This window comes from Heterocephalus glaber, unplaced genomic scaffold (assembly GCF_053883595.1).
Source record: "Heterocephalus glaber isolate CG9 unplaced genomic scaffold, H.glaber_assembly_v1.0 deba00000621, whole genome shotgun sequence".
NCBI lineage: Eukaryota > Metazoa > Chordata > Mammalia > Rodentia > Bathyergidae > Heterocephalus > Heterocephalus glaber.
In genome coordinates this window covers 30,504,217-30,521,775 of record NW_028258153.1, presented here as the reverse complement: position 1 = coordinate 30,521,775, position 17,559 = coordinate 30,504,217, and the positions used below count along the sequence as shown (strand labels likewise).

The 17,559-nt window shown below is 38.4% G+C and overlaps 1 protein-coding gene across 2 annotated transcripts in view; it reads right to left on the bottom strand.

Moving 5' to 3' along the window:
- The window catches only part of Mgam2 (maltase-glucoamylase 2 (putative)), a 109,052-nt gene that overhangs the window by 39,381 nt on the left and 52,112 nt on the right, over positions 1-17,559 (bottom strand). For both annotated transcript variants that reach the window (XM_087205930.1, XM_087205931.1), the window contains exons 20-31: positions 16,859-16,915; positions 15,596-15,720; positions 14,678-14,766; positions 13,657-13,706; positions 9,531-9,698; positions 7,868-8,023; positions 6,550-6,801; positions 4,717-4,871; positions 3,553-3,721; positions 2,929-3,025; positions 2,370-2,482; positions 1,649-1,774 (exon numbers count right to left, since the gene is read on the bottom strand). In XM_087205930.1, coding sequence (XP_087062056.1) covers positions 1,649-1,774; positions 2,370-2,482; positions 2,929-3,025; positions 3,553-3,721; positions 4,717-4,871; positions 6,550-6,801; positions 7,868-8,023; positions 9,531-9,698; positions 13,657-13,706; positions 14,678-14,766; positions 15,596-15,720; positions 16,859-16,915 — 1,557 coding nt within the window. The remainder of the gene's footprint in view (positions 1-1,648; positions 1,775-2,369; positions 2,483-2,928; positions 3,026-3,552; positions 3,722-4,716; positions 4,872-6,549; positions 6,802-7,867; positions 8,024-9,530; positions 9,699-13,656; positions 13,707-14,677; positions 14,767-15,595; positions 15,721-16,858; positions 16,916-17,559) is intronic.

The following is a 17,559-nucleotide window of genomic DNA, read 5'->3' as shown; positions in this document are numbered from 1 at the left end:
GGCTTTTTCCTTTCTTCTGTTAAAATGATGACTTTTGGGGGTGGATCTTCCAAGCTGAACCAACACTGCCATCCCGATAACAAAAACACTTTCTACATCCTGCCAGATCTGACTTCTAATAGTTTATTTTGTTAAACAAATTTCTATCTATGTTCATACTTTTTTCTTCTATTATCTTTATCCAGTTTTAGGATTAGCACAATGTTGAGTTTCTAAAATGAGGGGAGAAGTGTTCCTTCTTTTATCTGCTTTAATTGTTTGATATAATTTATCAGTTAAAATATTTATGAGCCTGCTGTTGTCATATAGGTAGGTTTTCAAGCTAGGAGTATACTTTCTTTAATAGGTGCTATTCAAATTTTGTATTTCCTCCAGAGTTAGTTTCATTAATTTGTCTTCCAAGTTACTTCTTAGAAGTTGTCAAATTTATTTCAAAAAAGATTTTTGTAATATGCTTTCTATATCCTTTTAAATTCTGTAAAATCTGTGGTAATGTCTCCTAGATCTTAATATTATAATTTTAAAAATGTATAACTGATATTGTGTAACAGGAAGAAAAGGTCTAAAAGAGCAGGGGAATTGGGAGGGGTAGGGGAAGGGAAAAAAGGGAAAGGAAAAAATATGAGAAGAGAAAAAAAATGGAAACAAGGTCTTTGCAAATAGGGAAGGGAGGGCAAAGGAAGGGGAAAAAAGATAAGAACCAAGAGACTCATGTAATGGTACAAGATCCCAATGATGAATGTAACTGTATTGTATACCTAAAATGTACCAATAAAGTTAATGGGGAAAAAAACAACACTTCTGTTTAGGCTGAAGGTGATAATCACTTATATTTCCTTGGACACTAGGTAAAACTTATTTGGCAAAAGGGATATTTGTGCCTAAGCCAAAATTTTAACAAGCATGAACTAGCATAATTATTAGCATAAATTGCTTTAATAAGATAGATCTATGGACTTTTCTTCCTGTAATTTTCTTATATTTTCTCATTTCTTCTTAATAAGTATATATAAAAATATATATACACATATATAAACTGATGAATGTGTCAAATTATCTTTGATGAGAAAAATCATAGCACCTTGTTTTCACCTTCTAATAATTAATTATCCTCCACAATCTCAGGAGCTGAATTGAAAGCTTAAAAGAAGAATGAGTGATGAAACACTAGAAGGAGAGAAGGAGCATGCTATTTGGGGAATTCTGCCTGTTGACAACAATTGATTATACTTATCAGTGCTTTCCCGGGGAAGTAGATGGCATGTAAACATATATGGGTATGTGTGTTAGAGAAGATGAAGGCTTCTAAGTGTTCTTTTCATACTGTCACTTTATATCCATCTCCCCAAGTTATCCACTTCTTAAGCTCAGCTGTGGCTACTGCAGAATATCCCAGCAAGAGGCAGTGAGTTCTGTATCCTTTTTCTACCAACCACTGAAGGGTTTATGCAACTCTTAGTTTTGAATCTTGATCTGAAGTAATGTTAAAAAGCAATGTATTCTGCACAGGACTAGCTCCACAGCTACATATTTTTATACTACATTAGTCACAACAGTAATTTCTATGGACCTTTTTTCAATATAAAATACAAATTCCCATAACTAGAAGGCAGAAGTTGAGTGAGGATATGAAAGCTGAGTTTCATACATAAGGAATCTGGGCTGCCACCATTGCATCATACAAACTGGAGATTTCAGAATCACTCTGGTATCCATGGCGACTCAGCTGGAATCCCAAGGCCCAGTATGGAATCATTGCTGGCCGACCAATCAACTAGAACATAAAAATGTTAATTACTCTGATTTTGTCATTATACATTGTACACATGTACCAAATCATCATACCATACTCCATAAATATGTGCAAATATTACACATTGTTTAAAACTTTTTAAGGAGTGAAGAAAATGGATCCAATAAACTTCTCGGGGAAGAAAAAGTGATTGGGTTATAATTGAAGCAACTGGAACATTTCTACTGAGGAGTATCTGATCTATGAGGCCCCACTCTAGAAAAGTAAGAAAGTCAAATAAATGAGAACAATAATGGAGATGCCGAATGATAGAAATGTTACTATTAAAGTTTCCCTGAATTCTACAGCCATCACTCTAGGAAACCCAAGGACTCGATGTGTTGTTACTAATTAGAGATTCTTAGATGAATGCTCCAGCAAGCAGTCAACAGACACATGGGTCACTAATATGCCTTTAGCATCTTGAAACGCTATAATTTGACTTTAAGAAATACATAATGGAGTAGGGACACTTCTGGCTAAAAAGGAAAACATTGGTGTATCTCATTGCTAAGAATATGGTTACAATACCCAAAAAATATTCAGTGATTTATTAATGGATAGAATGGCTTCCAACCTCAGTGTATTGCTGAGTTACAAGCTCAGGAGTTGGTCCCAAAACCATATAAAAGTCCAAAATCCCTCCTACAGTGCGGTATGTCAGGGCAGGAGTGGGCTGGAGTGTCACATCTGTAAAATTAAAAAACAGAAAGTAGATGAGAAAAATTCATGGAGATGTAAGTCACCCTACTAGGAAATCTGCCCTTGAATTTGCAGTTTTACTCTCATTCCTCAGTAACTGGCTCCTCTAATAAGCCATTTCTCACCCAGTGAAATCAGAGATGGATTTCCAGGTATTCTAAACACACTCTGCCATCTCAACAATTTATATCACTCTGTGAAAAGAAGCTACAGTGAGTGACCCAGCAAAATACAAGGCCATGGTTACTCAAAATTTTATACTTAATACATGATCCAGAGCACTTAATAAATTTGTAATAAATGGATGAATAAATGGAAGGTTGGCTTATTTATCTATTTTTCACCCTTGAATTTATTTCTAATGATATCCCAGATCCCAATAGAGTAGTCACAACTGTTGATGGCAGTGCATGGGGAATGCCCCTCTGTCCTACCCATGGCATTACTGTTCAGCAGGAGCACTCCATGGGCACTGCCGTCCTCTTCCAATGCCATGTAGTAGGGGTGGACACCATAGGAATTCCTCTTGTACTGGTAACAGAAAACCAAGGAGGTGATAACACAGTGAAACTCTTGTAAACTATTTTCACATCATTACCTAGACAGCAAACTCATACTTAACACTAAAGATGCAATTCAATGTCACATTCTTGGTTGAGCCTTCTTTGATCTTCCCTTCCACCCCAAGTGAAAGCTGCATCCTCTCCCTCTGTATTCCTTTTATTATTACATCATTCTATCAGAGCACCAGTTACAGTGTGCTGTTACTGTTTCCACACCTATCACCCTTAGTCTATAAGCCTCTGAAGAGCAAAGAAAGAATCTTATTAAATTTGAAGCTAGGCACTTAGCTATCTGCAGGACACATAATATATTAAATAAGAGTATATTTATAACTAAACATCTTTTATAGACAAAAGAGCATGATGTGTCCTCTTACAAGCGAGAGTGAAATTTATTAACACTAGGTAAAGCTGATGAACAGGGCATCATTTGTGGGCAAAAGAATATAAATTCACAATGGAGAAACTGATTACTAATTTTATTCCCATTCTTACCCCTGGTGGCTCATCACGGGCAAACATCCCCCACATATTCCAGCTCATGTTTCTTCTGAACGTCATGTGCTCAGTTTCCCCAAAGCCATAGATGTACTGAGAGGGGAGGCGAGTGGAAATGGAAAGGAGCATGTCGTTGAAGGTGAAGCCAGGGAGTTGAGAATCCCAACTACAACACAAAGAAGCACCCCACACTGAGCTAGCGATCACCAGCCAGGCAAACATAGAGTATATTTGGGGTGCCTGCCTTATTGAACATCTGGATGCAAGTTCAAACATGTGGAATGATGCTGGCCATAGCAAAAGCCATGACTCTGTACCAAGGCTCCACGCTTGCATTTTTATTTTGTGGTTTGCAGGACTGCAAGCTCCTTTCCTGGGCCATGAGCTTATTGTGAGCAAAGACTGTCTCATTCATCTCTTTACTTTTGGTTCTCTGTGCCCAGCATACCAGCTTGAACACATGTGAATAAATGAATGAGGTCTAAAATATGCTTTCAAATAGAAAAATGTAAAATTCTTAAAACAACTTCTCTAGATTGGTCAGAGTACTTGAAGAGGGTAATGGAGATAAAATTGGTTTCAGAAGCCATACACAGGAGGAAACACATGTACGCACACAAGTGACAACCTCTACTGGAATGGGGAACCTCTCCCAGGCAGCATCCAGACCTTCAACAGCAGAACAAGGGATGGGAGATGGTAACTGACCATTCTTCCCATCCTTAATGTTACAAAAACGGTTGAAGTCCACAGTATCAGTAGAAGCAAAGATTAGAAGAAGCCAATTTTTTTTTCTCCTTCCTAATCTCTATCTGTCCTGCTGTTCAGTTATTATTTCTCAGTGAAGCAGAATACAGAACAGACATATCTTGTGTTATCTGTTGTACTTAACTAAACAGAGTTTTCAAGAACAAATAGAACAAGAATAAATAGAACGTATTTTCTTTCTCTGAAGTCAAACAAGACTTAATTAGGCTTTTTAAACCTTTGATTAATTTTTGAGTTACTAACTAATACAAAATAAATTCCCTAATGAAGTAGGGGAAATTGACATATTATTCAACAAACACACATAATTACTTAGGGGTTATCTCTGAAATTAGTATTTTACTTGTATAATTACATTTCCACTCTAATTAAAACCATATAAGCCGTGCTTACATCACAGTCCCGGAGCTTTTGCGAAGAACCTGGATTCCAAAAGGAGTGGTCTGAATCCTGACATCATACAGGCAGTTCTTGAGGGAGTCAACTGGTGAGGGAGGTGTGTTCAGAGGTACTGGGACCTCATACCTTTTATTAGTGGAATCATAGATCTGCCAAAGAGATAGAAGGAAACTCTTTCTGATAGAGCATCAGACCCAAAACTTCTCACACCAGTCCCTATAATCAGTTCCTATTTTTTTGGACTAGTTTAAAGCACAACAGGAGGCATCAAAAATCCCTAAGTAAGTAGCTGTGAGGTCTGCCATCCTACTATGTCTGAACCAGATCCTAGACTTCAACAATGTCTCTGTAATACCCATTTGAAACCAGTGAGGGGCTGTCCTATGGAGAACTTGTAATTTAAGCCTGTAGAATCTTGTAGGTTGAATGTGTGTTTATGGATGTGTGCTATACAAACATATTATGTGCATGTAACTAAGAACATGAGTGTGAGCATGCATTTGTGTGTGTGTGTGTGTGTGTGTGTGTGTAAGGAACCAGAGAATTGAGCTTTCACATGGATGCTGAGCCATCTTTACTGTTTGAGCTTCCAGATGTCTAGCTTTCCTATTGCTGCACCTTCTCTTTTATATCCACAACTCATTCCACTTTCCCTACCAGGACTGGTCAGTAGAAAAAACAAGAAAAGTGAAATGTAACAAAATGACAGGGAGCATCCCCATCACTAGTGACCGTCCCCTTCTTTGTACCATTATTAGCCCACATTTTATGCTCTGGTGAAGTTTTGTCTAGAACTCTACTTTCCAAAACTACTTTTCTCAACTCAGAGTAACAGCATTGCCTGGGATCTTGTTAAAGATGCAGCTACTCAGCCCTTAACCTAGACCTTCATTTTCACAGGAAGGTGATTCACAATATAGTCAAGTGTGAAAACCAGTGCTGAGAGAAGACTGTCCAAGCCTGTGTCCACCAGCCCCACTTGGGTGCTAAGCACTAGACACGTGCTAGTCTAAATTGAGATTCATTGTAAGTGCAAAATACATACAAGAATATGAAAGATAGCAACATTAAAAAATTGTGGAATATCTCCATAATTAAACTTGGATTTCAAAGTGAAACAAAATTTATTGTAGCATATTGGTCAAATAAAATATTACTAAAATCAATTTCACCTTTTTTTCAAATACATTTAAAAAATACTCCTGCTAGGAAACTTATGTGGCTCACGATGTACAGTATTTCTAATAGGAAGAGCAAAGCAATGGATCTCAAAGTGTGGCCCCTGGATCTGCTGCATCAGTGTGGGCTGGCCATCAGTGGAAATGCAAATTCTCAGAGTAGCCCACCCCAGATCAACAGAATGGGTGAAGCCCATCAGTCTGGGTTTTAAGAAGATGCAAGTGATTCTGATGCATGTTAAAGTTTGAAAGCCAATGGTTTGGGGCTGTGTAGCTCAATGATAGAGCACTTGCCTAGCATGCAGGAGACCAGAGTTCAATACCCATAACAGAAGGGGTCACTTGGTTTGAAATCCACTATTATAGAATAGCTAGAAATGTTGGAAGTGAGCCAGTGCTTTTCTTATGTATTTACCAGGTAGGCTGATTCTTTAAAGAGTATTCACAATTATAGAAAATTCACAATCCTGATGGATCTAAGGTCACATCCACTAACATTCTGACCTTTACTCCTCTAGGCCTCAGCTTCTGCATATGCAAATGAAGGGATTTGAACTAAAAGTCTTTCATTGATTTCCATCTGTACAGAGCTGTAGCAGTGAGGTAGGAACTCCATTCTGAGAATCAGAGCCTGCAGTTTGGGAATTACCTTGACCTGCAGCATGTTCTCTGTGTGGTAGACCACACTCAGTTTGAGGGAACTGATCTCTACAGAAAGAGGACCAGAGACAACAGAGGCTGCTGCTGGTGACAGTGGAGCTGCTGCAACTTGTGCAGATGTCGGGGTCACTAGGAAGATCAGGTCAGTGGTGATGCCTGTGCGCAGGTACTGGATGTTACTGGCAGCATAGCGAGGGATGGTGTCATAGAAACAGACAGGCACACCAGGAGTAGTCGTGTGCTGGAACAACAGGAAAAATCTTTGATTAGCCTCTGACACTGAAGACGCTGCTTAACGTAGACTCGGTCTTAGGCAGCTTTACTCATTGTTGTGAGTTGAATTATATTTCCCTCCCAAAGTCCTAAGCCCTAATATATAAATGTGACTCACTGGACATAGGATCATAGTAAATGATCATGTTAGGATGAGGGCATTATGATGGGCTCTAATGCAATATGACTGGTGACCTTGTTAGGAGAGGAAATTTGGACACAAAGACAATTACACACAGGAGAACACCATGTGATCATAAAGGTAGAGATCAGGGTGATGCAGGTACAAGCTAACACATACCAAACATTGCCAGCACACCTCCAGAAGGTAAGTGTAAATCATGGGAAAGAATCTTGCTCACAGCGCTCAGATGGAATCATTCCTGACATCTTGATCTTAGACTTCTAGATTCCAGAAGTGTAAAGAAATAAATTTGTATTGTTCTAAGCCATTCAGGTTGTGGGTACTTTGTTACAGCAGCCCTAGAAATCACACACACACACACACACACACACACACACACACACACACAAACTGGCCTCCTGTAATGAGTGAACAGTGACAGAGCAGCAGGCATTCTAACCTGGAGCCTGGAACCCTCCCTCAGGCAGGGTCCTGCTCTCAGAGTTCTTATTGCACCTGATCTGGTCTCAAGAGAATCACTACATTTTCCTGGCTTCCATTCTCTATATTGCTCAAACAGAGAGGACCAGCCTTATCTCATCTCCCCTGTTTGGGCTCTCCAATAAATAAATGAAAAACAAATTCACTTAAAATACTCAACACACAGTGCATACCCAATGTGTGCTATTATGTCTAATAGGATTTGGAATGATATGGCTGGAGAGAGACACAAGTTTCTTCTGACTCAGAATATCTGACAGAAATACTGATCACCCATCATGCAGAGTTGACAAGATGCACATTTGCAAGCTGTTGTGAAGCATCAGCCTGCAAAAAGTGTTTTCTAGGTTCCTAGGTACTTATGAGGCAACTTTAATAACACAATATGGTTACTGTTCCTGATCATTACCTCCCAAAGGCACCCCCGCTGCCTACAGCTCTCCTCAGAAGCAAAAGAATCCTCTGGGTAGCAGCTGAACTTCTCTAGGTCACTGACTGGAAGCTTCCATTCAATAGAGAATTCTTGCCCCAGAAACAGTCCCTTGAGATCACTGATGGTCACCATCTAGGGAAAAAGAAAGGAGATGCTGGTGACAAATTAGTTAAAGATAAAGCCCTCTCCTGATGATCTGGATGCTAAGAATATGGGACCTAGTTCTTCCTCCAATACCACTTTGAAATATTTGGAACTAATCTGTTCCTTACCTTTGCACTTCATGGAGTCATTGTGAATGTAAGGAATGAGAAGTGCTTGCACCGTGGTAAGGAGTGCAGATCATAGATACAGCTGTCATTTTTAGACTTGTTCTTTTGGTGTGATACTTATTCATTTGAATAGTGATGGGAATCATAGCAACAGCCAAACTTTACTAAGCATTCATATGAGCCAAGTACTGTGATAAGCACTCTATAACCATTGTCTCCAGTAATCCTGTAACGCGACCTCATGCTGTGAATACTATAGCTGACTCCATGTTACAATCAGAAAACTGAGGTCCAGAAAGATTTAATACCTCACCCAAGATCTCACAAGGGGAGACAGTACAGCTAGGCCTAGAACCTTATTCTGCCTAATCCTAGAAATCTTATCTGCACTATATTTATTTTCAAAGTGAAAAATGGAAAAACTAAACTTCCCAGCATCTGAATAATCAACTAATAATCATAATCTTCTGTCTAAATAACTCAGTAAGACCCAAAACAAGATTACCCCTTGTGTTTTCTCTCATTATCTTTTTCTGTAATGTTATAAAAATAGTTTAAATACTAAGAAAAAAATATCAACTGTGTCTTAGAGTCTTTAACTTCAATGTAGGAACAGATGTGTATGTTACGGTTCAGACTGAAAATATTCCCCAAGTATCACATGCAAAGAGGTGGGGCTTTGGGATGGTGACTTCATTATGGGTGTGCTAATAGTCATCAACAGATTACTTTATCTATTCATAGATTCTGTTCATAGGATGTGCTGTTAGGAGGTGGGGCCTGGTTGGGGGGGGCACTGAAACCGTGACTTTGGAGGCTCTATTTCTTGCTCTGACTCTTGCTATCTCTCTGCTCCTTGGCTGCCATGATTTGAGGAGCTTCCCTCTGCCAGGCCCTTCCACTATGTAACTTCTGCATTAAATCTTTCTAACCATGGACTGACCCCTCTGAAACTATTAGCCAAACAAACCTCTCCTTCTTTAAGTTGTAATGTCAAGTATTTTGTCCCAGTAAAAGAATGGTTACTGATACAGTGTAAATATTCTCCATAACTAGCCCAATATATGGACCAGTGTTTTCTCTGTGTTATTCTGGGATCATCCTGTGTATTTTTAAATTGGTAGAAAACACTGTCTCTTCTCTTAAGATCCCAACTCTATCTTCTTCAGAATCCTAATGCACACAAGTTGAGGGGACCATATTTGCATACACAGGTTGCCTTGCCACCTCCCTGTGATATGGTGGCTCTACTAACAAGCTAGTTATCCCTGTGTCTGCCTGAAGTCAAAAGAATGAGGAAGGCCCCCTGTTAGAACCTCAAGCCAGGGCTTCCTGCAAGGGCTCTACATGATGAAAGAATCCCTCACCTGTACTGAAGCATTATAGACAATGCTCGAAATGGGGGTGGGAGCATTGTTAGATAAGATAATAAAGTTAGTTGGCTCCTTGTCCATTCCCAAGATTCTGATATCTGTAAACATGAGGTTGTTGGGGTCCATGTAATTATTGTGTGTAATCCTTGCCTGTAGACGGTTCTAAAAAAAAAGGGAAGGAAGTCAGTTTAGAGATCAGGCATAACACATACAATGTCTTTCTTTCAGTGATCTGAAGGTTTTCCTTTTTCTCCGTGGTTCTAAATGTTGCCAGGTGGTTGTCAGGGAAAACAGTGACTCAGGCTCTTGACATCCTAAAGCTTTTAGTAATATTTCATGTTTGTCTTGGTTCACTGGTTCTTTACTGTATTCTATTACTCAGGTAGTATGATGCTGATGTTAGAAGAGTTTCAAACAGATTTAATGGGTATTTAGAAAGCAAACAGAAATACACTCAGTGACACACAACACACAAAGATAAAAACTGACATGTACAATGTGTCATCACAAAATACAATTAATATTTGCATTTTTAAAAATAATTCAAGGGCCAGGGATGTAGCTCAGTGGCACCATGCCTGCTTGGCAACCACAAGGTCCTGAGTTCAATCCCTGATACTAAAAAAAAAAAAAAAGAACGCTAAAAATAATTCAAAAGGACACAATGCTATTAATTCCCCTCAAATATTTCTCATTTCAAAAACATTTGTCCCATTTTTCTAGCCATTTATTGAAGCAGTTCTGGAAATCCTCTTTCATTAGTGTCATTAGTTGTGCTGTCATGGTTGCCTTGATGTCCTGAATCAATTTCAAAACATTTTAAGGTCATTTTGACTTTGGGGAAAAGTCACACAGTGGAAGTTCCCTTGAATAAGGTGTATGAGGATACACTGTAATGTTTTTATTTGAAGAAGAAGTTGCTGTATATGTTTTGAATCAATTCGGGATATACAGCTAGCTAAAAAGACACTCAGGAAACAGGACTTTCAGAACTGCTTCAGAAAATGGCAAAACCATGGGATAAGTATATTCAAAGCAAGGGAAAGTATTTTGAGGAAGATCAATGGCAATATGTATTTTACTGTATTAAATTTTTAAATTTAAACATTCACCATATTTTGATAACATCTCAGACACAAAGTCCTCAAATAACTTTTCTTTTACTTTATTAGTAAAGATAAGAGCTAAAATTTATGAATGCCCACTGTGTTCCAGGCACTGTGCTAAGTATTTTCCAGGTATTATCTCATTCAAATCTCCCAGTAGACTGTGAGGTTAAAACATAATTATCCCCAATTTTCAGATGAAAATTCTGAAGTACAGAGAAGTTAAAATGATTTATTTAAGGAACCAGAATTCAAACGGGATAAAGCTAAGCTAAGCAAAGATGAAGGTAGATGTGAACACTCAAGAAAAAAGGGACTCTTCAATGATTACAAAGGCTAGCACTCCCACACAAATATGCCCCAAAAAACACTTGGCAGAGGCGCCAAAGTAATACATTGAAGAAAGAGGAATAATTTCAACAAAGGGTGCTAAAGCAAAGGCTGTGCATAAGCAAAAAGTAGCACCTCAACCTAAATCTCACATCTTACATATAAATCAACTCAAAATAATCACAGAATTAAATGGAAAAGGGAAAAGTTAGATACTTTTAGAAATAGAAAATATTAAGGCTCCAGAACCAGGCAAAGAGTTCTTAGATATGAAACCAAAAAGCATTATGTATAAAATATAATAGTGATAAATTATACCTATTAAGATTTATTGATCTTGTGAAAGACACTGGTAAGAGAATGAAAACAGAAGCCTAGAAACAGAAAAAAATTTTTCAAACCACATATTCAATGGAGTACTAGTATTGAAAATGTATAAGAACTTTCAAAACTGAACAGTTAAGATGAAAAGAAACCAAATAATTCAACTAGAAAATGGTAAAATAGTTGAATAGATAAAACAAATGCAAGTGGTAAATAGCCCATGCAAAGATTTCTAACATCATCAGACACTGAAGAAACATAAACTATTGCCACAATGAAATATCATCACACACTTATCAGACTGGGTACGATGAAAAGTAGTGACGACACCTAATGCTGGAGCTGGAACAGAGAAACTAGATCATCCATATATTGCATGTGGAAATGTGAGACAGTATAGCCATTCCGGAAAATAGTTTATGAGTTTCTAATAAAACTAAACGTGCACTAACGTAAGCCCACCAACTGAACACTTGGGCATTTATACCAGAGAAGTGAAAACTTATGTTCATACCAAAATCTGTACGTGAGTTTTCATAACATTTTAATTTTAATTAGAATAGCCCTTGACTGGAAAGAACCCAAATTCCCTTGATCAAATGAATGCTAAACAGAAGGTGATATACATATACCTTGGAATGCTTTTTTAAAAATAAAAAGGAACAAAATACAACAACTTGGTAGAATTTTGAGGGAATTATGCTGAATAAAAAGGTTTTACATGCTATGTGATTCCATTTATATAAGCACTCTTGGAAAGACAGAATTACAAAGGAGGAAAACAGTCTAGTGGTTGCCAGGGGCTAAGAAAAAGGCTGAGACAGGAGGCAGGCTGGTACAAGTACAACAGGATATTTGTGGTGATGGAGATTTTCTTTATCTTCATAAATCTGATGCCAATATCCTGGCTGTGAAATTGTACTTCATTCCTATAAATTGTTATCATTAGGAGAATCTGTATAAAGGCCACATGGGAACTCCTCACTATTTGTTACAACAGCATGGGGATGCTTACTTACTTCCCAATTACAAGTTTAAAAAAAGAATTTATGAGAAAGAAAATAGAAATAAGGGATAGCAATCCCTACACAATAAATCCCTTCCCATACATGACCAGATTTCTAAGAAAAGCAAATTAGAATTCTCCCATTTTCTGCTAGTCTGGCACCTTTGTTCTTGGTCCCTTGGAAGATAGAAATGCAGTAGATGATGTTCTGTATCCTCCAGCTTTTCAAAGCTACCATGGATACTTGGGCCCAAAGACAAGTTCTAGGGACTAGAAAGGAAAAATGAACCTCAAAAAAGTGTTTCATGGCCTCATCAGCTTTTGTTATTATTTGAATTATTGATGACTGTCATTCTTTCTGGAGTAAGATGGAATCTTAGTGTTGTTTTAATTTGTATTTCTTTTGTTGGTAGAAATGTAAACTTGTACAACAACTATGGATTCAGTATAGCGATTCCTCAACAAACTAAAAATAGAAATTTCATTCAACCCAGGTATTCCTCTTCTAGATATCTTCCTGGAAGAGTTAAAGGCACCATATTACAGTGATATATGCATACCCATGTTTATAGCAGCACAATTTATAATAGCTAAATCTTGGAAGCAGCATATATGTCCATCAACAGATGAATGGATAAAGAAAATGTGGTGTCTATACAAAATGGAACACTACTCAGCTATAAAGATTTATACACAATGGGGTACTACTCTGCTATAAAGAAGGATAAATTTGTAGGAAAGTAGATGCACCTTGAAACCATAATGCTGAGTGAAATAAATCAGACACACGAGCTTAGATATCATGTGTTTTCTCTTACATGAGAAATCCAAAGTATAAATAGATAAAAGAGCAAAATAAAAGCTAAATGAAAGAAAATAGGGAGATAGATCTTTCACAAATGGGAAAGGGGCGAAGAGATGGATGGGAGAAACAGAGGACATAAAAAGAATTAAGATGTGTCATGTACATGTACTAACTATCCACAATGAATATAATCATTATGTACCACAAACATGTACTAATAAAAAAGAGAAAAAGGATACTTCACTCCTCGCCCACACTTACACCCCATACTTGCACTCCTCAGTGACATATTCTGAAAGTCAAAACTCATGACATAAAGTTCAAAGGCAGTGATTTTTTTTCCAGGGGACAAAAACAATTTAACCACAGAACTCATGCATCTGATACTGGTTAAGCACTGTCATGTTAACATGAGGAATCCTCGCGGGGACCGTCAGAATCAAGCACTGTCCTCATCTCACACGAGCACACATCTATACAAGAACAAAAACTCAAAAAGCAGTCACGGTAAATACTGTAAGATGTATGTTCCTTGAAAACAGTGCTTACAGAGGAAATAGAGAAATCATACAGAATATACTTCTTTTCAGCTACAGCATCTGAAAGAGAAAGATGTGTGTATCCATTAGTACAGGGAGCTGAGGATGTAGGGAGTCACCCTCCTCCTGTAGAGCACCTTTGCATCTAATTCTGCTCATCCAAGACCTGCCCATTTTTATCAACCTGACAAAATTTCCATGGAGTACTTTCTGCAAACACTCATGGATCCTTATATTACCATTTTTTATGGCATTTTAAACATTTTGACTTGCACTATAGCTATCTACAGGCAGATTATAGCTTCTGTACTAGACCATAGATGGGTTCCTCAAAAGCATCATTTATGCCACTTTCATCTCTATATCCCTTGTACAAATTTAATCGTAAATACCAAATAAACATTAATAAATTCTAATTCTTTTTCATTTTATTTATTTTATTAGTACATGTTCACAGTACATGTTTACATTCCTTGTGTGAAGTTGGAACATGTTCATAACACATCTTAATTCCTTTTCACCTCCTTTCCCTCCTCTTCCTCCCCTCCATCTCTTGATCACCTTACCATTTGAGAAAGACCTATCTCTCTACTTTCTATTATCTATCTCTTATTTTGCTCATTATCTAATTCTATCCAGAGCAGGATTTTTATATAATGACAAACTATAAGCTTATATAAGGTTTTCATACGAAATCACTACAGTGAAACAAAACACACTACACAAACTCCTTCTACCTAAATTGTCTCTGAAGTGGTACTTTTATAAAGCTATTAACAAAATGCATTGCTTCATCTTAATAATTATATCCAGAGGAGAGAATAAGAAAGCTGAATGCAGTAATGGCTGTTGGATTCGGTAGTGTCGATAACACATAAGTTGCACATTTAAAGTCTATTTTAAGTCTTTGCACTTGGCTTAAGAAACTTTCAGAATAACTTTTGACTCACTGATTTTTAGTTACAGAAATAGATGATGTGATAACAGAGATAGTGCCTCACTGGCAGCCACAGCCCCATGAGGAAGTGTACCTTTAGCTACACCATCATCCCAGTACAGCTCTCCCTTTGCCTCTCTCTTATAGTCCAAGGCAACAATTAGTCCCAGAGAATTCTTCCGGCTGAGGAGAGAAATTCTCAGTTTCAGAGAATTAAGGAACAAGTGGAAGTATGCAAAATCAGCCCTCTTGATATCCCATGGACTGGTCCTGCCAGAATCTAGCTCAGAGACTAAATAGATGGCAACATTGTGTGGAAATACAAGAGCTGGTTATAGACAGAGAGCAGAGTTTAGCACAGAGAGAATAAGGAGAATGGTAGAGAGAGGCAGTTCCTGCTGAAATCTGGGTGTGATTATTGTAATGAATATTTTATTGGGTGCTTACCATATACTAGATACTCCTCTAAGTATACTACATGCTACATACATGCATACATACATGTTATTATTTATATTCATTCATTTAACCCTCATAATAATGCTTTAAAGTCATATTAGCATCCTCCCTAGTTTACTAATACTAGGAGAAGCATAGAAAAGTAAGTTGGCCACAGTTAACCTGTCTGGTATGATGTAAACCTGGGGCTTAAACTCCAACTGTCTCCAGAAGCTGAGCTCTTCAACTCCAAGCTACACTGGTTTTCACATATAATTGTTATCTCTCATTTACTTTGCATTCTCTCATGCACTAGGGAACATACCTACGGATGATTACTCTAGTCCTATAATCTAATTTAATTCAAATGTGAAGAACTATGGAAATGTAAAGGGACTGCTGCTACATTTATCTCTGCCAACAAGGACTCAGATGTCAACTTTGAACCAATTTTGAAAGGAGAAGATTGCAGAGTGGTGGTTTTTCCCTTGGCCCATTTAGTCTTGGTCCCACTTGCCTCCTCCATAATGCCCTGCACAGTACAGCACCAGAGTTAAAATAAACAGGAGCTTACCTGGTCTCTGTGGTTGTGTTTGGTTGCTGGGTAGGGAATATGTAGCCCCCTCGAAGGTGGAGTCCTATCCTGTCACCAGGGAGAAGCATATCCACAAACTGTTTCCTCCATTGGACAGCCATTCCCTAATTGTCAAAAGGGATTCAGAGCACATAATTGACTGTGAGGGCTTGGAAGTCCCTAGAAATCATCTAGTTCATCTGCCTCATCTTAAAGAACAGGAGACTGAAGATCTCCAAGTGAAGTTACTTCCTCAAGGTGCACAGGTGGTAGAGGGCAGAGCTGAAACTCCAATCACCCTCTTTCTTTTCCTTATACCACGCTCTGTGATAGTGTTTAGATCTTCAGTGTCCCCTGAAGGCCTGTGTGTTAATGGCTTGGTCCCCATCTTCATGCTCTTGGGAGGTGGTGGAAACCTTAAGAGGTGGGGCCTAATGGGAAGCTTTAGGTCATTGGGTGTGAGCCCTCCATGGGGACTGTGGGACCCTGGGCTCTCCTTTCTCTTTTCTCCCTCCTGGCAATGAGGTGAGTGATTTTGCTCCACCATACGCTCCCACCATGATGTGCCCCCTTAGGCCCAAAGCAATGAGGCCAGTCCATCAAGGACTGGAACCTCCCAAATGGCGAGGCCAAATAAACCTTTTCTCTTTATAAATTGATCAGGTATTTGCTGTAGTAACAGAAATCTGACTAACACACTATTTCCACAACTGACCTTGAATTCTCTGTTTTCATAAAGGCCAATAACTAGTGCTATTAGCTAAACAGTAACCAGGTAGGTATAGTAAATTTCCACAAACTTACTACAGATATTAAGTCATTTCATTGTTATTTGGAAAGGTCTTCTGCTATGGTCTATATGTTAATGTCTCCCTAAAATTCATGTGTTAGAACCTAATACCCAGCTGTGATGATATTACAAGATGGGGTCTTTGGATAATTTATTAATTCATGAAGGTTCAGAAAGAAGCTGCAATTGATGAAGAAAAGTGAGCCTTACCAGACCCTGAATTTTCCATTGTCTTGACCTTGGACTTTCCAACTTCCAGAACTATTAGCAGTAAACTTCTGTGGTTTACCAATTACTGTGTAAGGTATTTTGTTATAGTCTTCCAATATACTAAGACAGCTCACAGGAAAGTACCCACAATTAACTACATGTAAAACTTTGTAATATTATCCCATCCTAGGTTCCCAAAGCTGGTTTATAATTGCCCTCTGCTAGAGACAGATTCCTGAGAGAGCTGGGGCCACTTCACTTACTGTCTCATAGTCATACCAGATGGCATCTGGTATGTATGCTTTCACACGGTCCACACCCTGAGGAGACAAAGCCAATATGTACATATTAGCATCCCCCTTTGCAGTGTATAGAATACCTTCACTGTGCATGGTCATCTGAACAATTCCAAGGCAGACCTGAAGTCATCCAATTCTACTCATGAAAATACAGACATTTAGAGAGGTTGAGAAATTTTTCAAAGCAAAGCTATACATGGATATTAAGTTTATTTTGCTTTAATACTCCTAAAATTTCTAGGAGAAACACAGAGAGTTAATTTACTGGATCATGCAGGCTGACAGTTGGGAGACTGAGCCAGGTAGACCCTCAGAGAGCTTTCCAGCAGAGCTACATCGTGGTTAGCAAGACCTGTCATCAGATGGTGTGCCTAAAACACCAACTCAAAGGACCTTAACATGAATACATTGGCAATATTTCATGCTGAGAAGCTGATTAATATAATTCTGATCCTTTTTCCATACTTCCCATCTCTTTGCTACCTCAAGTCACTCTTGAGTTAGATACATATGATCCCTTATACATGGACTCCACCCTCCTTCCCTGCTCTTCTTCACACCTAACCTCTCTTTCCAACCCAGCCCTCAGAGCACAATTCATGTGGACGAGGAAACACAGACAGATGGTCAGCACACAAACAGCACAGCCCTTAAAGGCCATATCA